Genomic DNA, 23,054 nt, shown 5'->3' on the forward strand with positions numbered 1-23,054 from the left:
GCGAAAGGTAGATCAATAAAATCTTAAACATTCATTTCTCTAATTCTTTTAGCTTTAATATAAAGTTGAAGCAAGTAGCTGTAAGTAAAAGTGTTGGAGATGATGAAAAAATTTGCAAATCACCCAAGACCTCATAAGACTCCTACTTCTGTCCTTTTTATTTTTCCTTTTTAAAATTTTATTTTATTTTTTAACTTTACAATATTGTATTGGTTTTGCCATATATCAGAATGAATCTGCCACAGGTATACATGTGTTCCCCATCCTGAACCCCCCTCCCTCCTCCCTCCCCATACCATACCTCTGGGTCATCCCAGTGCACCAGCCCCAAGCATCCAGTATCCTTCATCGAACCTGGACTGGTGACTCATTTCACATATGATATTATACATGTTTCAGTGCCGTTCTCCCAAGTCATGCCACCCTCTCCCTCTCCCACAGAGTCCAAAAGACCATTCTACACATCAGTGTCTCTTTTGCTGTCTCATATACAGGGTCATTGTTACCATCTTTCTAAATTCCATATATATGCGTTAATATACTGTATTGGTGTTTTTCTTTCTGGCTTACTTCACTCTGTATAATAGGCTCCAGTTTCATCCACCTCATTAGAACTGATTCAAATGTATCCTTTTTAATGGCTGAGTAATACTCCATTGTGTATATGTACCATAGCTTTCTTACCCACTCATCTGCTGATGGACATCTAGGTTGCTTCCATGTCCTGGCTATTATAAACAGTGCTGCGATGAACATTGGACTACACGTGTCTCTTTCAATTCTGGTTTCCTCAGTGTGTATGCCCAGCAGTGGGATTGCTTCTGTCCTTTGCAGGTGCTAAGACTGGATATTCTATACCATATAAAATCAAATGTGAAGATATAAAAATAGAAGGTTTCACTTACAATCTCTAAACATGCATAAATAAGACCCTCTGAAACTAACTCATGTGATGTGATGTGTGTTTCAGATGATTTCAGTAGAAAGAGGGATTGAATATACAGACCTTGAGAAAGAAGCACCCTGGGAATATGAGCATCGCCCACCACCATCCTGGCCCCTTGATGGAAGGATTTCCATTGATAATCTTAAATTCAGGTACAGCTTGGATGGGCCTCTTGTATTGAAGAACCTGGACACATTCATTGGCTCAAGAGAAAAGGTTAGTTTAAGCCATTTGCCTCTTTAAAGTTAAGTGAAGTGAAGTCGCTCAGTCATGCCTGACTCTTTGCGACCCTATGGATAGTAGCCTGCACCAAGCTCCTCCTTCCATGGGATTTTCAAGGCAAGAGTACTGGAGTGGGTTGCCATTTCCTTCTCCAGGGAATCTTCCCAACCCAGGGATCGAACCCACGTCTCTCACATTGCAGACACTTTACCATCTGAGCCACCAAAATCCAGCTAAAGATTTAGCACCACATCTGCTGTTGGCTTCCTTGTCAGTGTGTCAAGGGGACTCTGTTCCTAATGGACGCAGATTAGATTACTGAATTTTATACGTGAAACTTTCTTGGAAGTTTATAGGTGAAACTTTCTTGGAAACTGACCATGGAATGGGGACACCAGCAATTTTTCCCCTGTGGAGTGAGCTCCCTCATGGTGGTTGATGGGTCCTGGGCTCCAATGCTTGATCTTAACCTTGACCCAGGACACTATACATGACACATGATGTTTCATACTAAGTCTGGGAAGTCAGCCATGGCTCCCTGTCACTAACTGTCCAATATCCCCTGCCTTTCCTCCTTTCCATCTTTTCTTCTTTGTATTTCTGAGATCTCCTCCTCCTCCCATGGTGCCCTCTGGTTGCCGCCACCTCCTCTCTCCATTGGCCCTTCCCATAGACTTGTCCTCCATTCACTGACACTGAACTGCCATCGCCCTGCCCCACTCTGCATGCTGCTTCTTTCTGAAGCACAGATCTGACTTTTGCTGGCCTGGGTGAGCTGCTGGTAGAACCAAAGTGCAGGTCTAAGCCCACTCCAGTAAGGGCTGTGGGGTGAGCTCGTAGCCACTAGAGAGGAGCCAGAAACACGACTCAATCACGGGTGAGGCACCAGAGCCCCAAATGGAGACAGGGCCCAGAGACTCACTCAGAGTCAAAAGCAAATTGAAGGGAGCAGGGAAGATTCACATTGGAGATGGCAGAGAGGCTAGTAACCTGGACCTGCTGGCATCCGTGTCTGCTGGTGATGTTCCTTTCCCGCTCAGATTGGGACCCTCAACTGGGACCAGGGCAGACTCCTGAAGAAGAGACTAAACCAGAACAGACAAGGTGGTAGGAAGCCCTTGCCCCATCTCCCTCTGCGGCCAGTATGTCTCCTGATTTACACACACCCCTGCACTCAGGTTGTGTGTAGGTGCTCCCAAAGCACTATGTCTTCCCAGCTTCCAGTGTGTACTCTGTCCCTCAACCTGAGAGACCTGTCCCCTCCATCATCTGGATGGTGAAAGTCTCCTCATTTCCTGAGGTGATTCTAATGCATCTTCAAGACTCTCAGTTCTTCCTCAGTCTTATAATTTCTTTCAACATAACATTTACAGTACACCCATGTTCATAGCAAGCAAAAGTTGGAAGGAACTAAATCCTTACAATGAAATATTATTCAGTCTTGAAAAGGAAGAAAAATCTGACCTATGGATAAACCTTGAGGATATCTTGCTAAATGAAATAAACCAGACACAAAAGAAATAAAAACTCTGATTCCACTTATGTGTTTCCTAGAACAGTCAAATTCAAGAACACAGGAAGTAGAATTGTGGTCTCTAGGGACTGGGGGAAGGAGATGGGGAGTTGTTTGTCTAAAGGGTGTAGAATATCAGTTTTATGAGGCAAAAAAATAAATTCTCGAGCTTGGTTGCAGAATACTGTGAATGTACTGAACAACAAACTGTCCACTTAAAATGGCTAAGTAGTTAAATTTTATGTTATGTGAATTTTATCATAATTAAAATAAAATATAGCACCTGTGGCATGCTTTGTAATTTGGAGTCTGTATTTCACAGTACCTTGAAGCTTTTTAAAATCAGGAAGCATCTTATTTTCATCTTTGTTCCCCAGAAAGTTGCATTTTGCAAGGCACAGAAAGGGTACTGAGGGATTGCTGGATGACAGAGTGAGTCAGTAATACACAGATGTGAGCAACCAGGAACCAACACACACACACACAGAGAAGACAACTCTACAAATAACTGAAATAACTTCTCTTTAAAACTCACCAAAACAGACCCATATAGTGGACTATCAGTTTAGTTCAGTTTAGTAACTCAGTCGTGTCTGACTCTTTGTGACCCGGTGAACCACAGCATGCTAAGCCTCCCTGTCCATCACCAACTCCCAGAGTCCACCCAAACCCATGTCCATTGAGTCAGTGATGCCATCCGACCATCTCATCCTCTGTCCTCCCCTTCTTGTCCTGCCCTCAATCTTTCCCAGCATCAGGGTCTTTTTAAATGAGTCAGCTATTTGCAACAGATGGCCAAAGTATTGGAGTTTCAGCTTCAACATCAGTCCTTCCAATGAACACCCAGGATTGATCTCCTTTAGCATGCACTGGTTGGATCTCCTTGCAGTCCAAGGGACTCTCAAGAGTCTTCTCCAACACCACAGTTCAAAGCATCAATTCTTCTGCACTCAGGTTTCTTCACAGTCCAACTCTCACATCCATACATGATCACTGGAAAAACCATAGCCTTGACTAGACAGACCTTTGTTGACAAAGTAATGTCTCTGCTTTTTAATATGCTGTCTAGGTTGGCCATAACTTTCCTTCCAAGGAGTAAATGTCTTTTAATTTCATGGCTGCAGTCACCATCTGCAGTGATTTTGGAGTAATTTTTATTTTAGAAAAATAAAATCAGCCACTGTTTCCACATCTATTTTCCATGAAGTGATGGGACCAGATGTCATGATCTTAGTTTTCTGAATGTTGAGCTTTAAGCCAACTTTTTCACTCTCCTCTTTCACTTTCATCAAGAGGCTCTTTAGTTCTTATTCACTTTCTGCCATAAGGGTAGTGTCATCTTCATATCTGAGGTTATTGATATTTCTCCCGGCAATTTTGATTCCAGCTTGTGCTTCTTCCAACCCAGTGTTTCTCATGATGTACTCTGCATAGAAGTTAAATAAGCAGGGTGACAATATACAACCTTGATGCACTCCTTTTCCTATTTGGAACCACTCTGTTGTTCCATGTCCAGTTCTAACTGTTGCTTCCTGACCTGCATACAGGTTTCTCAAGAGGCAGGTCAGGTGGTCTGGTGTTCCCATCTCTTTCAGAATTTTCCACAGTTTATTGTGATCCACACAGTCAAAGGCTTTGGCATAGTCAATAAAGCAGAAATAGATATTTTTCTGGAACTCTCTTGCTTTTCCTGTGATCCAGTGGATGTTGGCAATTTTATCTCTGGTTCCTCTGCTTTTTCTAAAACCAGCTTGAACATTTGGAAGTTCACGGTTCACGTATTGCTGAAGCCTGGCTTGGAGAATTTTAAGCATTACTTTACTAGAGTTAGAGATGAGTGCAATTGTGCAGTAGTTTGAGCATTCTTTGGCATTGCATTTCTTTGGGATTGGAATGAAAACTGACCTTTTCCAGTCCTGTGGCCACTGCTGAGTTTTCCAAATTTGCTGGCACACTGAGTGCAGCACTTTCACAGCATCATCTTTCAGGATTTGAAATAGCTCAACTGGAATTCCATCACCTCCACTAGCTTTGTTCGTAGTGATGCTTTCTAAGGCCCACTTAACTTCACATTCCAGGATATCTTCCTCTAGGTGAGTGACACACCATTGTGATTATCTGGGTCGTGATTTTTTGTACAGTTCTTCTGTGTATTCTTGCCACCTCTTCTTAATATTTTCTGCTTCTTTTATGTCCCTACCATTTCTGTCCTTTATTTAGCCTATCTTTGCATGAAATGTTGCCTTGGTATCTCTAATTTTCTTGAAGAGATATCTAGTCTTTCCCATTGTATTATTTTCCTCTATTTCTTTGTACTGATAGCTGAGGAAGGCTTTCTTATCTCTTCTTGCTATTCTTTGGAACTCTGCATTCAACTGGGTATATCTTTCCTTTTCTCCTTTGCTTTTTGCTTCCCTTCTTTTCACATAGCTGTAATTTAATTAATGATATCCTTGTAACGTGAAAATGGAAAAATAAATATTCAACTTAATCCCCAAATGCTACCCAGGGAGCAGCTTCAGTTAGTCACAGGGCAAAACCTGGCTCCTAGTTATTTCCAGTTCCAGTGTAGGTCAGAAAGAAGGTGAATTGCCATGTCAGGAAAATATTCACCACAGCTCTTGATACAATTTTGTTCCTGAGAGCTCTGAAGGTGATGTGTCTTTACTCTTAGACAATGTGTCTGTCAGCTTTTCCATTGTAAATGTAATTCTGTTAACCTACACTAGTCTTAAAATTTCCCCAAAGTCATAAAGTATTAATTATCCAAGAAACTTTATGATACAACTTGGGAACACAACAAACAGATCCTTATTCTCCCTTCTTAAACCTGCAAATCATAGGATTATTGAGATTCTGAATGTTTGAGGGCAAATTAAATTTGGAGACTGATTTAATAACTCCAGCAATTTGACACAGTATCTCCATTAGCTTCATTTTTGTGCGGGGAGATGATACCTGGGCAGCATGTTCATGAATCCATTTCCATCTACTTGTGTACATCACAGTTTTCCTCTCCTGTGCACCTGTCATTGCCCTGTCACTTCAGGAAAACCCTTTGGTATTGGATTTAATTGAGAGAATCTATTGTGGGTGGGGGAGGGGACATGTGAGTGAGCCAGTCCAGCAGAAGTGGGGCTTTATTCTCTTTCTCTCATTTCATCTGCTGTCACGATTCCTGAAAGCTACAGACGATAGGAAAGTATAGTAGGTACTATGCAGGATTTTAATCCATGGAAGAAATAACAAGTGGAAATAAAGAACCAGGACTTCCCTGGTGGTGCAGTGGATAAGAATTCACCTACCAATGCAGAGGACACTGGTTCAATCCTTGGTCTGAACCAAAAAGATTCTACATGCTGCAGAGTAGCTAAGCCTGTGTGCCACAACTGCTGTGTGGCACAGCTACTAAAGCTTGTGCTCAGCAACAAAAGAAGACACCTCAATGAGAAGCCTGTGCACTGCAACAAGGAGTAGCTTCCACTCATCACAACTGGAGACTGCCTGCATAAAGCAATCATGACCCAGCACAGCCAAAAAATTAAAAAAAAAAAAAAAATCAGCATGAGGTATTTAGATTCTGAACATGGGCTGCATTTTACATTTAGATGATTTTGTGGTCGATTTTTATCATTTTAAAGAGTTCTGCATCATATTAAAGCATTTTCCAGCTCTTGAGGTAGATTGATTTTGTTTGTTTTTGCTCATGGCTATTACTTGGATAATACATTTTTACATATGCTTAGTAGACCTTACTATAATGTGCAAAAATTCTAGTTTCCTATTTTTTCTCCTTTTTAACATAATATTTTCCTAGAAACCCCTCCCTTCACTCTCAGCTTGTCCCACTTCCCCTTCCAGCTTCCTAATTCCTTGTGATTCAGACTGTAGTGCCAGGGTCAGTAGCAAATGCATCTCCTGGAGCTTCTTAGAAATGCAGAGTCTCAGGCCCATTCAGCTCACTTTCTTAGTATTGTGTTTAAATAGGACCTCCTAGTAAAGTCCTTTCTCTCCCATGGGCAGGTTTTGATGACTGATAGTCTGTGCTTTCCATTAAATGTCCTTTGACAGTTTGAAACTGAGTTCATGAATCACCAAAACTCCTGTTGTGACTGAGAAGGAGGCTCTAGAAAGCTCTGTGTCACTTACCCTATATTTCTATTAACTTTATAATAAGTTAATATTATATATATTATTATATATTATATATATATATTATATCTATTTATATAATAAGTTTATAGTTACTATTAACTTACGTTTATATTCTGTAAATCAGGCCTTTATAGTATAATCTAATTCCGTGTGATGTTACTGCATTTATTTGCATCTTTTCAATGGAGTCTGTCTTCATCATGGGCAGTTTTCATCCTGCTCCCCACTTCCCCATACCAGCTTTCTGTGGGGACTGGAGGGATTTCCCCACAGGCTCAGCCCTGCCTGGACTTGGAATCAGAAAGAGCCAAATGTAGCAATGTATGTGCAGCTCTTTCACCACCTGATGGGATCAAATGTGAATCTTGATGCCCCAAGCAGGGCACAAGGTCTATTTGGCCTGTTTTCCAGGCACCATGTGCCCCACTCAGCTGCAGGTTTCTCTCAGCCCAGCTGTGGATGCTGGTTCTCCCTGCTGACAGCCGGCCCACTTGACCTCAGGCACACTCTTTGCTCCCACTCAACACAAACATGCCTGTATCCACCTCATGCTTTAACTCTCTGGCCATAGGATCTCCATGTTAGGCTTGTACCTTTAATTACAGCTACACTTCTCCCCACTTTCTCTGTTCTAGCTACACAGAGGGACATGATAAGGTGTCAAGCCATCCAGGTGATAAGGAAGCCATCAACAGATGGAGAAGAGCCCGAGGATACAGATTGAGTCCCATCCTGTGACTTATGGGCTCTGATATTTCAGGCAGACTAATTCTTCTAACTAAGCCTCAATCTTTTCTTTTGAAAAATAGAAGCAATAGGATGTAGCTTGTAGGGTTGTTGTACAGCTTAAACAATATAAGACATGTAAAGCACCCAGCATGGGGATCAGAGTAATTACTTGGATAAAGACGGCTATCATTTTCATCAGGTGTAAAATGAACATAATCACTTATACCACAAAAGCTGTCTGTCCTATAAGAAAAGAGGTGTTGGCCATTTGAAGTTGTATCTATAGCTGTAGGATCCATCTGTTGTGTCTTTCTCTGTCTGGTTTATCATATACTTAAATAAATATGGTAATAGATTTTCTGTAAATTCCTCTGGCCTGAGTTAAAAATCTCAGTTCCCAATGGAGGCTTCTTTTTCTCCGGACACCACAGGTAAGACAAGTAAGAGTCAAATCCAATACAGATTCTGCTGTCAACATGTACAGTTCATCTGAAGAAATAAGAAAATGGCTATATTAGCTTTGTAAGCTAGGAAGAGGTCATAATCTTTATAGAGATTTTTACAAAAAAATGACATAGCATCAGTTAGGTTTGGGACAAGCCCACATGAGGGGACAGGGAGAGCATTTGCAAGGATTTAGGCATGTGAGACAGACTTAGTGATGTATGGTTAGGGTTTCAACTGGTAGAGATGCATTCAGCAGAAATGCATGTGAAAGTTCTTTAGGAGGTGGAATCAACATAAGCAAAAACATGATGCGCTGATCCAATAAATGAAGAACTAGGCACCTGCAGAGCATTCAGGAAAGTCAGCTACCACTTATGCAGCAGACATTTTCATGTTCAACCCTGAAAACTCTCAAGTGACCCCAAGGAAGGTGACTTGCGGACATGAAGAAGGTCATGTGGGAACATGACCGAGGTCAGTGGGAACAGTTTTGTAGAAGAGATGTCCTGGAATGGAGTGATGGGCACAGAGCCGGCCTTTGGGAGTTTAATCTGAGAAATGAGAGCATGAGGACCAGAATGGGCAGATGCGGGATGTAGGGAGCCTGGAGCTGTTGTGTCTCCAGCAAAATGTCCCTGGAAAGTGATGGCACTTTTTGGAATCAAACTGATGTTGATTAAAACAAAGCTTTAACACTCAGGTTTTTGAATGTGCAGGAAAGTGAGTGGGAATAGAAAATGGTATCATGTTTTTGGAGAGTAGGTTAACAGCCTAACAGCTTCCTCTGAAAATGTTCATACTTGATTCTCAGCAGTTCCATATCTGAGAAATGATTGAGTGTTTGAAAAAAAAAGTTTTAGTTTCAAGGATATTTAACAGAGTTATTTGTAATAGCAAATTATTGGAAACTGCCTAAATATCCAGCAGTAGGGGGTTTGTTAACTGATCACATATACTGTAATATTTTGTAGCCATTAAAATAAATATCCTTATGAAATACTAAATGAAAACAGATAACTGTATGTTCATATTAATCCCATTTTGTTTATATATGTGAACTTGTGTCTTTAAGAACACATACAGAAGTCTAGAAAGTAAAAATGTCATCTTGAGAATGTTTTTACAGACTGCAGAGTATAGCTAGTATTTATTTATTTTTCAGATTCAGTTGCACTGATTATGATTAAGGATCATAATCATAAAACATAGTTTTTTAAATAAATCATAAAGCAAAGTTGTTTTAACTTTTTTTTTAAAAGGTAATGCAGCCTGGCACTCTGGTGCTGACTGTGGATCTTAAAATGAGGAACTAAGTCATAAAACACTGCAAGAGTACAGTCTTCAGGGCTTGGCACCATACTGGACTCAGGGAAGTAAGGTGGACAGTTCAGCCCCTGAGCCTGGGAAAGAAGTCGTGAAAGTAAAGTGGGGAAGATGGAGGAAGGGGTTGTTTTGTGTGGGGCATTGGGTGTTGATCTGTTGTGTGCAGAGAAATCCAGGTGCAAGTGTCTAACAAGTTGGTGTCATCATCAGAGACCAACATGGTTGGAAAAACAGAAAGGGGCCATTTCAAAGCAAATAAGATTTTCTCAAAGTGTCTTTATAATTTTTTAATTTATTTATTTTTGGCTGTGCTAGAACTTTGTTGCTGCTCAGCCTTTGCTCTAGTTGTGGAACAGGGACTACTCTAGTTGTGGTGCCTGGGCTTACTGTGGTGTCTTCTCTTGTTATAGAGCAGTCTATAGGGTGTGAGGGCTTCAGTAGTTGTGGCATGTGGTTCAGTAGTTTTGGTTCCCAGGTTCTAGAGCACAGGCTCAGTAGTTGTGGCGCATGAGCTAAGTTGCTTTGTGGCACGTGGGATTCTCCTGGACCAGGGATTGAACCCATGTCTCCTATACTGACAGGCAAATTCTTTACCGCTGAGCCACCAGGGAAGCCTCCCAAGTGTCTTTAAATTGAAGGATGTAAGCTTACTGATACTGGTGACATTTTCCTTGGGCAATTGGTAAAACCATTTGGTTACCCTTAAAGTCATTCAGACTATAGTTTTGTTGACTGAACTGTAGGAATAGCCAGAGCCAGGTTTTCTTTGAGTTACCTTTTTCTTTTGAGATGCCTTTGGCCTTGTGGCATGTGGCATCGTAGTCCTCCAACCGGGGATTGAACCCACACCCCCTGTAGTGGAAGCACAGAATCTTAACCAATGGATTGCCAGGTAAGTCCCCCATTTTTTATTTGTTTTTAATTATCCCCACTGGAGTTTGAAGTTTATAGTCCTATGATCATGAACAGCCCTTGGTGCCCCTATATATTTCAGTCCATTTACTCAAAGTCTACAAATGCTCCCATTTGTAAAGATCTTCTCAGTTTCAGTAGAGTTGATAACATGGGAATATCCATACATCCTCACAGATAGAGTACTCACTTGTGTCCTGATATGGGTTGATTTATGTATGAGAACACCCAGAAATACAGGCATACCTGTTTTCACTGTGCTTCATAGATAATGTTTTTTTTTTTTTTTTTTTTTTTTTTTACAAATTGTACATTTATGGCAATGCTATGTCAAGCAAGTACATTGGTACCATTTTTCCGACAGCATTTGCTAACTTCATGTCCCCGTGTCACATTTTGGTAATTCTCACAATATTTCAAGCTATTTCATTATCATTATGTTTGTTATCCTGGGATCTGTGATAAGTGTTTTCTAATGTTGAAAGGCTCAGATAATGGCTAGCATTCTTTCAGCAATAAAGTATTGAAAATTAAGGTCTGTACATCTTTTTAAATACATAATGCTTTTGTACACTTAGTAGACTACAATATAGACTAAACATAAATGTACTTGAACAGAGAAACAAAAAATTCATATAACTTGCTTTATTTTGTGATAGTCATATTATTGAGATGGTCTGGAACCAAATCCAAAATATCTTTGAGGCCTGCCTGTACATAGAACGGTCCATTTGTATTATATGAATTAGGGTTTAAAATAAGGTGTAAAATGTCCTGAGAAACCTGTATGCAGATCAAGAGGCAACAGTTAGAACTGAACATGGAACAACAGACCGGTCAGTGACTGCAGCCATGAAATTAAAAGACGCTTGCTCTTTAGAAGAAAAACTATTACAAACCTAGACAGCATATTAAAAAGCAGAGCCATTAATTTGCCAACAAAAGTCCGCAGAATCAAAGCTCTGGTTTTTCCAGTAGTCATGTATGAATGTGAGAGTTTAACCATAAAGAAGGCTGATTGCCAAAGAATTGATGCTTTAGAACTGTGGTGCTGGGGAAGACTCTTGAGAGTTCCTTTGACAGCAAGGAGATCAAACAGTCAGTCCAATAGGAAATCAACTCTGAATATTCATTGGAAAAACTTATGTTGAAGCTGAAGCTCCAATAATTTGGTTACCTCATGGGAAGACCTAATTCTCTGGGAAAGACCATGATGCTGGGAAAGATTGAAGGCAGGAAGAGAAGCGGTCAACAGAGCAAGAGATGGTTGGATGGCATCACTGACTCAATAGACAAGAGTTTGAGCAAGCTCCAGGAGATGGTGAAGGACAGGGAAGCCTGGTGTGCTACATTCCATGGGGTCACAAAGAGCTGGACATGACTGAGCAACTAAATGACAACAAAATGTCTTATAGACATTGTATTATCTTTGTAAGATAATAAAAGTAGCTAAAGCCACTTTTCTTACGTTTAATCCCTATAAATATATTCTTTTTCGAAACGCCATGATTGATTTGACTAAGTTGTGAAACTTTTAGTTCAGTTCAGTTGCTCAGTCATGTCCCACTCTTTGCGACCCCATGGAGTGCAGCACGCCAGGCTTCCCTGTCCATCACAAAATCCCGGAGGTTACTCGAATTCATGTCCATTGAGTCAGCGATGCCATCAAACCACTTCATCCTCTTTCATCCCCTTCTCCTCCACCTTCAGTCTTTCCCAGCATCAGGGTCCTTTCAAATGAGTCAGCTCTTCACATCAGGTTGCCAAAGTATTGGAGTTTCAGCTTCAACGTCAGTCCTTTCAATGGAGATAATCAAATCAGAAAAATGAAAAGTTCCAAGGATTCTGATTATATTGCATATAAATATTTATTGTTCTCTTTAAAGCTATGAGTTTTAAAATTTTACTGATTTACAAATGATCAAAAGCATGTCTTACACCCTCATCAACTCCAGATTCTAAATAGAGACGAAATCATCTCTTGGGAAGCTTCCTTCAGGAAATTTGTGGTTGGGCATCCCTGGTGTCTCAGATGGTAAAGAATCTGCCTGGAAGGCAGGAGACCTGGGCTCCATCCCTGGGTCGGGAAGATCCCCGGGAGTAGGAAATGGCAACCCACTGTACTATTCTTGCCTTGAGAATTCCATGGTCAGAGAAGCCTTTCAGGGTACATTCCATGGGGTCGCAAAGAGTCAGAGTAGACTGAATGACTAATATATATATATATATTTTTTTTTTTTTTTCACTTTCAAACTCATTGGTAAAAAAGGCCAGTTTCTGCATACATACATATGTGAATGCAGTTTTATTTCTTACCAGCATTTAACCTGCTTTGTATTGATTCTTTAATCTTATTATTAGTCACTTAATTTCTCTCTGCTTTGGTTTTAATAAATAGACTGACACTTGACATGTATTTTTCCAAGGTTCAAATTTAAGTATTAATTTGTTAATAAAATGCCTTTTGTACTCTTCAATAAAAGGTCCCATGTAAATAGCAAATTTTGTTTGTATTGTTGTTGGTCTCATTATGTGCATTTTTTTTCTATTGGCTTCTGTCTTTTAAGATTCTGCCTTTTATATTTTAAGATGTTTCAAGATAGAATATAATTAAGATATTTGATATCAGGAAGTGATTTCATTTTTCTACCAAAGAATAATTTCTCTTAAATAACAGATCCCTGAGAAAGTGAGTACTTGTTTGTGTATAACACTTCTGAATTATTGACATCTCTGTAAAGTTACCCATGTGATTCTCAAGGTCAAATTACTTAGGCAGCAGAAACAAAGGTAATTTAAAAGTTGACTTCTTGTGCACAATTTAGGAGACTGCTGGGTTTTCACTGCCAGCAGATTTTTTTTTAATCATCTTGCTTTATTTACTAATGTTAGTTACACACATATATACACATGTATACACACACCACACACACTTACATGTCTCCCCCTTTAACATACCACATAATGGATACTATGTGATAATCACAGAAAACAATTTTCAGCATATTAAGCATCCCTTCAGGGAAATCTGAATAAAACTGCATGACATTTTAAGAAGGCATAAAAATCACTCTCTATTACATATGTTTGGGTGGATTGTGGTCTTAACCAGGGACATCTGTGAATATCTGCCATTTTTGGTTGCCACAATTTGGGAGTTGCAACTGTTATCTCGTGGGTAGAGTTCATGGCTACTGTTAAACATCTTACAATACACATGACAGTCTCCTGACTGCCCGACAATGAATAATCTGGCCCAAAATGTCACCAAGACCATGCTTGAGAAACTATAGGCTACTCTTTATATTTAATAGATCTTTGAAAATTCATCTTCAACAATCAGGGTTTCTCCTAGGTTTGTTGCATCCTGTTAATTCTTAATTGCCTTGGGTCTCTTTACAGCATGGCATTGTGGGAAGAACAGGAGCTGGCAAAAGTTCCCTCATCGCTGCCCTTTTTAGATTGTCAGAACCTGAAGGTGACATTAAGATTGATGGAATCCTGACAACCAGTATTGGACTTCATGATTTAAGAAAGAAAATGTCAGTTGCACCTCAGGTATGCATATCAGAGCATTCTCACATGTTCTTTTTATAAAGTATCTCAGTTTAATTGCTTTTAATTTGATTTTCTTTTCAACTTATATGAAAGGATGGATCCTTTTTTTCCCGATTGAGCACAGTTTTGGTATCAGGTATTTTCAGCAGACATTTTCACTGGATACTATGTTTTCTTTCTTTGTTCATTTGTTAGTTTTGTGTGCATGTGATTTAATAACTTACTGAGATAGATTTCTGGACTCAGTCTTCCTCAGTTGCCACAATTTTATCCACTGATAACCACATAATTCTGAGAAAAAAAGGATAAATGGTTTGTTTAGTGCTGGAGAGGTTCCTATAGGGAAACATGACTTTTAAGTGTCTTACAGATGGAATTTTGCTGTGAAACTTTCTGTGAAACTGCTGAGCTTTGAGAATTACAGGGTATATAGATGCTTTGGGGAGACTTTGACAATTCATCCATTAGTGAATAATTTTCACCAGGGAGGGAGTACAGAATAGTGAGGTAGAGCAGGGGACTCAGAATTATGTCTCTATGTACCTCAGTTTTCTCTGTCTTATAAGGTAACTGACAGTACCAACCCCTTGAGCTGTTGTGAAAACAAAATAGGTCACTAAGTGTGAAATGCTTCATGTAGACCCAGATGTGACTGCTGTGATGGTAGACCATTGAATTGTCCATTGGCCAGTCTTTTCCTGGTCTCTGATTCTGTTTTCTTTTCTTCTGCATCTTAAAGAAGTATAATTTTCAGGGAGTGTTTTGGAGACTGGACTATATGCACAGTAGACACTCCTGTCATTCCTTGTGGTTAATTCACTCAACATAATTCTGGTAATATTTACTGAGACATTACTATCCTCCAGGCATATAACAAAAGGCAACCTAGATCCTGTGTCTTCATCTTCCATCCTGCCCTCTGGTTTGACAGACTTAACTGATTTTTTAAAAAAGAATTTGATTTTTTTAATATACTCGATAATCATCTGCCCATCAATGGAAGCTTGGAAAAATACCCTCTTGAGATGAAAAACAGAGAGGAGATGAGACAAAATGAGCCAGGCAGTTCTGCTTCCTGAAACGTGGGTGTAATGTGCCCTGAAATGCTTGTTTATCAGGAAGTATATAGAACATGGCACACAAAGGGAAGGAGAATGTGGGCTTGGGTACAGCTGTTACTACCTACCTGTGGCATCTAAAATACCTGGAATTACTCTAAGTACTTTTAAAACCAAAATGTTCTTTTCAGACTATAGTGAAATGCCACCTAACAACACTTAATATGTCTGCTATCAAAGGGAAGAGAGAGAGAAAGAGAATGACAAGTGTTGGCCAAGATGTTGAGAAATTAGAAACCTTATTCATTGCTTATAGGAATATAAAATAGTGCAGTCACTATGGAAATCAAGTTGGTGTTTGCTCAGAAAATTTAAAGATAGGATTATCATATGACCTAGCAATTCTACTTTAGAGTATAAGCCCAAAAGAATTGGAAGAAAGGTCTTGAAGAGATACCTTTACATGCATGTTATAAGACCATTATTCTCAACAGCAAAAAGGTGGAGGCAACCAAGAGTCCATTGACAGATTAATCAATCAAGTGTGGTGCATATACATATAGTGGAATATTATTTGTCCTTAAAAAGAAGAAAATTCCAATACATGCTACAACACAGATGAACTTTGACGAAATTAAACTAAGTGGAATAAACCAGTCACAAAGGACAAATACTGTATGATTCGACTAATAGGAGGTACTTAGAGTACTAAATTCATGGATACAGGATGTAGATTAGTGGGTGCTAGGAGTTGCTGGGAGGCAAGAGTTGTTGTTTAATGGGTACAGAGTTTCAGTTCTGCAAAATGAAAGGAGATATGTGGCTGGAAGGTGATGATGGTTGTGAAACAGTGTGAATGTATTTAATACTGCTGAACTATACACTCATTTGAAAAGACCCTGATGCTGGGAAAGATTGAAGGCAGGAGGAGATGGGGATGACGGAGGATGAGACGGTTGGATGACATCACTGACTCGATGGACATGGGTTTGGGTGGACTCCGGGAGTTGGTGATGGTCAGGGAGGCCTGGCATGCTGCGATTCATGGGGTCGCAGGGAGTCGGAAAAGACTGAGCAACTCAACTGAACTTTACACTTAAAGGTGGTTAAGTCGGTAAATTTTATGTGTATTATACTACAATTAAAACAATTTTTATTTGAAGGAAAAATGGGAAGAAATTTTTAGCACATTCAGTCGCTATATTTAAAATTTTCTTCTGGCTATTAGATTTATGACTTGTGGTTATGGTAGAAAATAAATGAGCTTAGATTCCCAAGTTTTATGTTTTGATGGTACTCATCTCTGAAATGGCCAAGTGAGATTAGTTAACAGAAATAAAGGGCATGTCTGTAAAGTCCTTGGATGCAAGGCTTTAGAAACATGTCCTACATTATTTTTAATGCTTCTCAATAAGAAAAATTTATATCCTTGTGTACATAAAATAACTCTATAAATAAATAACATTAGATTATTCTTGGCTCTGCCAATAATGTTTGGAAGCACATCTGAACAAAGACTAAGCAAACCTTTGCATCACATGTTTTGGTTCTGTCCTGTTGGTTTCCACCCTTCCTTTGAGTATGCTCTTTTTACACATTCCAGACAGCATACTTAAAAAATAGTACTAAGCTTTGTATCCATGTAGATTCCACTTTATATGCCTTTGTCTCCAAGGTGCAATGTTGGTTGATCAAAGAAAGAGAAACTGGAGAGAACTTGCAATGTGTAAAGGGTCCCAGGAAACCATTCAGGAGGCAGACAAGGGTAGAATGTTTAAGAGTGTAGACCAAGTGTCAACATGACCAATAGTTTTATTCCTGCTCTGCCTCATATGACTGTGGGGCCTTAAGGACGTCACTTGGCTTCCAAACTTTAGTGTCCTTGTCCTTAAACTGGGTCTGGTAATCATTGTCACACAGATTTGCTGTGAAGATGTAACTGGGTGAGAAAATGTTTGTGCTATGTCTGGTTCTTAGGAAAGCTCAGTCTATAAAAACTATTTTTTTTAATATTTATTTTAATTAGAGGCTAATTACTTTACAATATTCAGTGGTTTTGCCATACATTGACATGAATCCGCCATGAGTGTTCATGTGTCCCCCATCCTGAAACTCCTCCCACCTCCCTCTCCATCCCATCCCTCTGGGTCATCACAGTGCACCAGCCCCAAGCACCCTGTCTCATGCATCAAACCTGGACTGGCGATTTGTTTTACATATGATAATATACATGTTTCAATGCCATTCTCCCAAATCATCCCACCCTCACCCTCTCCCACAGAGTCCAAAAGACTGTTCTTTACATCTGTGTCACTTTTGCTGCCTCACATATAGGGTTATCATTACCATCTTTCTAAATTCCAAATATATGTGTTAATATACTGTATTGGTGTTTTTCTTTCTGGCTTACTTCACTCTGTATAATAGGCTCCAGTTTCATCCACCTCATTAGAACTGATTCTAATGTATCCTTTTTAATGGCTGAGTAATACTCCATTGTGTATATGTACCATAGCTTTCTTATCCATTCATCTGCTGATGGACATCTAGGTTGCTTCCATGTCATGGCTATTATAAACAGTGCTGTGATGAACATTGGACTACACGTGTCTCTTTCAATTCTGGTTTCCTCCGTGTGTATTCCCAGTAGTGGGTTTGCTGGGTCATATGGCAGTTCTATTTCCAGCTTTTAAAGGAATCTCCACACTGTTCTCCATAGTGGCTGTACTAGTTTGCATTCCCACCAACAGTGTAAGAGGGTTCCCTTTGCTCCACACCCTCTCCAGCATTTATTGCTTGGAAACTTTTGGATAGCAGCCATTCTGACTGGCATGAAATGGTACCTCGTTGTGGTTTTGATTTGCATTTCTCTGATAATAAGTGATGTTGAGCATCTTTTCATGTGTTTGTTAGCCATCTGTGTGTCTTCTTTGGAGAAATGTCTGTTTAGTTCTTTGGCCCATTTTTTGATTGGGTCATTTATTTTTCTGGAATTGAGCTGCAGGAGTTTCTTGTATATTTTTGAGATTAATTCTTTGTCAGTTGCTTTGTTTGCTATTATTTTCTCCCATTCTGAAGGCTGTCTTTTCACCTTGATTGGAGTTTCCTTTGTTGTGCAAAAGCTTTTAAGTTTAATTAGGTCCCATTTGTCTATTTTTGCTTTTATTTCCAATATTCTGGGAGGTGGATCATAGAGAATCCTGCTGTGATTTATGTCGAGAGTATTTTGCCTATGTTCTCCTCTAGGAGTTTTATAGTTTCTGGGTATTACATTTAGATCTTTAATCCATTTTGAGTTTATTTTTGTGTATGGTGTTAGAAAGTTTTCTAGTTGCATTATTTTACAAGTGGTTGACCAGTTTTCCCAGCACCACTTGTAAAAGAGATTGTTTTTTTCTCCATTGTATATTCTTGCCTCCTTTGTCAAAGGTAAGGTGTCCATAGGTGTGTGGATTTATCTCTGGGCTTTCTATTTTGTTCTTTTGACCTATATTTCTGTCTTTTTGCCAATACCATACTGTATTGATGACTGTGGCTTTGTAGTAGAGCCTGAAGTTGGGCAGGTTGATTCCTCCAGTTCCCTTCTTCTTTCTCAAGATTGCTTTGGCTATTCAAGGTTTTTTGTATTTCCATACAAATTGTGAAATTATTTGTTCTAGTTCTGTGAAAAATACTGTTGGTGGCTTGATAGGGATTGCATTGAATGTATAGATTACTTTGTGTAGTATACTCATTTTCACTATATTGATTCTTCCAGTCCATGAACATTGTATATGTCTCCATCTATTAGTGTCCTCTTTGATTTCTTTCACCAGTGTTTTATAGTTTTCTATATATAGGTATTTTTTTTTAGGTAGATATATCTCTAAGTATTTTATTCTTTTTGTTGCAATGGTGAATGGAATTGTTGTTGCAATGGTGAATTGAAATTGTTTCCTTAATTTCTCTTTCTGTTTTCTCATTGTTAGTGTATAGGAATGCAAGGGATTTCTGTGTGTTTATTTTATATCCTGCAACTTTACTATATTCATTGATTAGCTCTATTAATTTTCTGGTGGAGTCTTTAGGGTTTTCTATGTAGAGGATCATGTCATCTGCAACCAGTGAGAGTTTTACTTCTTCTTTTCCAATCTGGATTCCGTTTATTTCTTTTTCTGCTCTGATTGCTGTGGCCAAAACTTCCAAGACCATGTTGAATAGTGGTGAGAGTGGGCACCCTTGTCTTGTTCCTGACTTTAGGGGAAATGCTTTCAATTTTTCACCTATGAAGATAATGTTTGCTGTGGGTTTGCCATATATAGCTTTTATTATGTTGAGGCATGTTCCTTCTATTCCTGCTTCCTGGAAGGTTTTTATCATAAATTGATGTTGAAGTTTTTCAAAGGTTTTCTCTGCATCTATTGAGATAATCATATGGATTTTATCTTTCACTTTGTTAATGTGGTGTATTACATTGACTTTTTTGCAGATATTGAAGAATCCTTGCATGCCTGGGATAAAGCCCTCTTGGTCATGATGTATGATCTTTTTAATATGTTGTTGGATTCTGTTTACTAGAATTTTGTTAAGGATTTTTGCATCTATCTTCATCAGTGATATTGGCCTGTAGTTTCCTTTTTTTTTTTTTTTTTTGGTATCTTTTTCTGGCTTTGGTATTAGGGTGATGGTGGCCTCATAGAATGAATTTGGAAGTTTACCTTCCTCTGCAATTTTCTAGAAGAGTTTGAGTAGGATAAGTGTGAGCTCTTCTCTGAATTTTTGGTAGAATTCAGCTGTGAAGCCGTCTGGACCTGGGCTTTTGTTTGCTGGAAGATGTCTGATCACAGTTTCAATTTCTGTGCTTGTGATGGGTCTGTTAAGATTTTCTATTTCTTCCTGGTTCAGTTTTGGAAAGTTGTACTTTTCTAGGAATTTGTCCATTTCTTCCAAGTTGTCCATTTTATTGGCATATAGTTGCTGATAGTAGTCTCTTATGATCTTTTGTATTTGTGTGTTGTCTGTTGTGATCTCTCCATTTTCATTTCTGATTTATTGATTTGATTCTTCTCCATTTCTTTATTGATGAGTCTGGCTAATGGTTTGTCAATTTTAATTATCTTCTCAAAGAACCAGCTTTTGGCTTTGTTAATTTTTGCTATGGTCTCTTCAGTTTTTTTTGCGTTTATTTCTGCCCTAATTTTTAAGATTTATTTCCTTCCACTAACCCTGGAGTTCTTCATTTCTTCCTTTTCTAGTTGCTCTCAGTGTAGAATTAGGTTATTTATTTGACTTTTTTCTTGTTTCTTGAGGTATGCCTGTATTGCTATGAACCTTCCCCTTAGCACTGTTTTTACAGTGTCCCACAGGTTTTGGGTTCTTCTGTTTTCATTTTCATTAATTTCTATGCATTTTTTGATTTCTTCTGTGATTTGTTAGTTATTCAGCAGCATATTGTTCAGCCTCCATATATTGGAATTTTAATAGTTTTTCTCCTGTAACTGAGATCTAATCTTACTGCACTGAAGTCAGAAAAGGTGCTTGGAATGATTTCAATTTTTTTGAATTTACCAAGGCCAGATTTATGGCCCAGGATGTGACCTATCCTGGAGAAGATTCCATGTGCGCTTGAGAAAAAGGTGAAATTCATTGTTTTGGAGTGAAATGTCCTATAGATATCAATTAGGTCTAACTGGTCTATTGTATCATTTAAAGTTTGTGTTTCCTTATTAATTTTCTTTTTAGTTGTTCTATCCATATTTGTGAGTGGGGTATTAAAGTCTCCCACTATTATTGTGTTATTGTTAATTTCCCCTTTCATACTTGTTAGCATTTGTCTTACATATTGTGGTGCTCCTATGTTGGGTGCATATATATAATTGTTATATCTTCGTCTTGGATTGATCCTTTGATCATTATGTAGTGTCCTTCTTTGTCTTTTTTCACAGCCTTTGTTTTAAAGTCTATTTTATCTGATATGAGTATTGCTACTCCTGCTTTCTTTTGGTGTCTATTTGCATGGAATATCTTTTTCCAGCCCTTCACTTTCAGTCTGTATGTGTCCCTTGTTTCAAGGTGGGTCTCTTGTAGACAACATATATAGGGGTCTTGTTTTTGTATCCATTCAGCCAGTCTTTGTCTTTTGGTTGGGGCATTCAACCCAATTACATTTAAGGTAATTATTGGTAAGTATGATCCTGTTGCCATTTACTTTGTTGTTTTGGGTTCGAGTTTATACACCCTTTCTGTGTTTCCTATCTAGAGAAGATCCTTTAGCATTTGTTGAAGAGCTGGTTTGGTGGTGCTGAATTCTCTCAGCCTTTGCTGTCTGTAAAGATTTTGATTTATCCTTCATATTTGAATGAGATGCTTGCTGGGTGCAGTAATCTGGGTTGTATGTTTTTTTGTTTTTTGTTTTTTCTTTTGTTACTTTAAGTATGTCTTGCCATTCCCTTCTGGCCTGAAGAGGTTCTATTGAAAGATCAGCTGTTATCCTTATGGGAATCCCCTTGTGTGTTATTTGTTGTTTTTCCTTTGCTGCTTTTAATATTTGTTCTTTGTGTTTGATCTTTGTTAATTTGATTAATATGTGTCTTGGGATGTTTCACCTTGGGTTTATCCTGTTTGGGACTCTCTGGCTTTCTTGGATTTGGGTGATTATTTCCTTCCCCATGTTAGGGAAGTTTTCAAGTATTATCTCCTCAAGTATTTTCTCATCGTCTTTCTTTTTGTCTTCTTCTTCTGGGACCCCTATGATTTGACTGTTGGGGCGTTTAACATTGTCCCAGAAGTCTCTGAATTTGTCTTCATTTCTTTTAATTCTTTTTTCTTTTTTCCTCTCTGTTTCATTTATTTCTACCCGTCTATCTTCTACCTCACTAATCCTATCTTCTGCCCCCATTATTCTAAAATTGGTTCCCTCCAGAGTGTTTTTTATATATCATTTAATGCATTATTCATTATATATTGACTCTTTTATTTCTTCTAGGTCCTTGTTAAACATTTCTTGCATCTTCTCAATCCTTGTCTCCAGGCTATTTATCTGTAACTCCATTTTGTCTTCAAGATTTTGGATCATTTTCACTATCATTATTTGGAATTCTTTATCAGGTAGATTCCCTATCTTTTCCTCTTTTGTTTGGTTTGGTGGGCATTTATCCTGTTCCTTTACCTGCTGAGTAGTTCTCTGCCTTTTCATCTTGTTTATATTGCTGTGTTTGGGGTAACCTTTCTGTATTCTGGCAATTTGTGGTTCCTCTTTATTGTGGAGGCTCCTTGCTGTGGGTGGGGTTGGATGGGTGGCTTGTCAAGGTTTCCTGGTTAGGGAAGCTTGTGTCTGTGTTCTGGTGGGTGGAGCTGGATTTCTTCTCTCTGGAGTGCAATGAAGTGTCCAGTAGTGAGTTTTGAGATGTCAATGGGTTTGGTGTGACTTTGGATAGCCTGAATATTGAAGCTCAGGGCTATGTTCCTGTGTTGCTGGAGAATTTGCATGGTGTGTCTTGCTTTGGAACTTGTTGGCCCTTGGATGGAGCTTGGTTTCAATGTAGGTATGGAGGCTCTTGATGAGCTCCTATCGATTGATGTTCCCTGGAGGCAGGAGTTCTCTGGTGTTCTCAGGATTTGGATTTAAGCCTCCTGCCTCTGGTTTTCAGTCTTATTCTTACAGTAGCCTCAAGACTTCTCCATCTGTACAGCACTGATGATAAAACATCTAGGTTAATGATAAAAAGTTTCTCTATAGTGAGGGACACCCAGAGAGGTACACAGAGTTACATGGAGAAGAGAAGAGGGAGGAGGGAGATAGAGGTGACCAGGAGGAGAAGAGGGGAGTCAAAAGGTGAGAGAGCAAGCTAGCCAATAATCACTTCTCTTTGTGCTCTCCGTAGTCTGGATCCCTCAGAGATGTTTACAGAGTTACACAGAGAAGAGAAGAGGGAGGAAGGAGACAGAGGTGGCCAGGAGGATAAAAGGGGGAATCAAAAGGAGCGAGAGAGATCCAGCCAGTAATCAGTTATCTAAGTGTTCTCCACAGCGCAGAACACACAAAGAGATTCCCAGAATTGGGTAGAGAAGAGAAGGGGGAGGCAGGAGATAGAGGAGACCTGGTGGAGAAAAAGGAGAGTCAAAAGGGGGAGAGAACAATCAAGCCAGTGATCTCGCTCCCAAGTAAAAATGGGTAGTGTAGATTGGGTTCTTAAAGACACAAAATTGATAG

General features: G+C 39.1%; 1 protein-coding gene across 1 annotated transcript in view; it reads left to right on the plus strand.

Moving 5' to 3' along the window:
• The window catches only part of LOC139186277 (ATP-binding cassette sub-family C member 4-like), a 158,891-nt gene that overhangs the window by 110,171 nt on the left and 25,666 nt on the right, over positions 1-23,054 (plus strand). Inside the window, 2 exon segments of the mRNA XM_070800558.1 lie at positions 971-1,162; positions 13,650-13,805. Coding sequence (XP_070656659.1) covers positions 971-1,162; positions 13,650-13,805 — 348 coding nt within the window.

Source organism: Bos indicus, chromosome 12 (genome assembly GCF_029378745.1).
Source record: "Bos indicus isolate NIAB-ARS_2022 breed Sahiwal x Tharparkar chromosome 12, NIAB-ARS_B.indTharparkar_mat_pri_1.0, whole genome shotgun sequence".
In the NCBI taxonomy this organism is placed as follows: Eukaryota; Metazoa; Chordata; class Mammalia; order Artiodactyla; family Bovidae; genus Bos; species Bos indicus.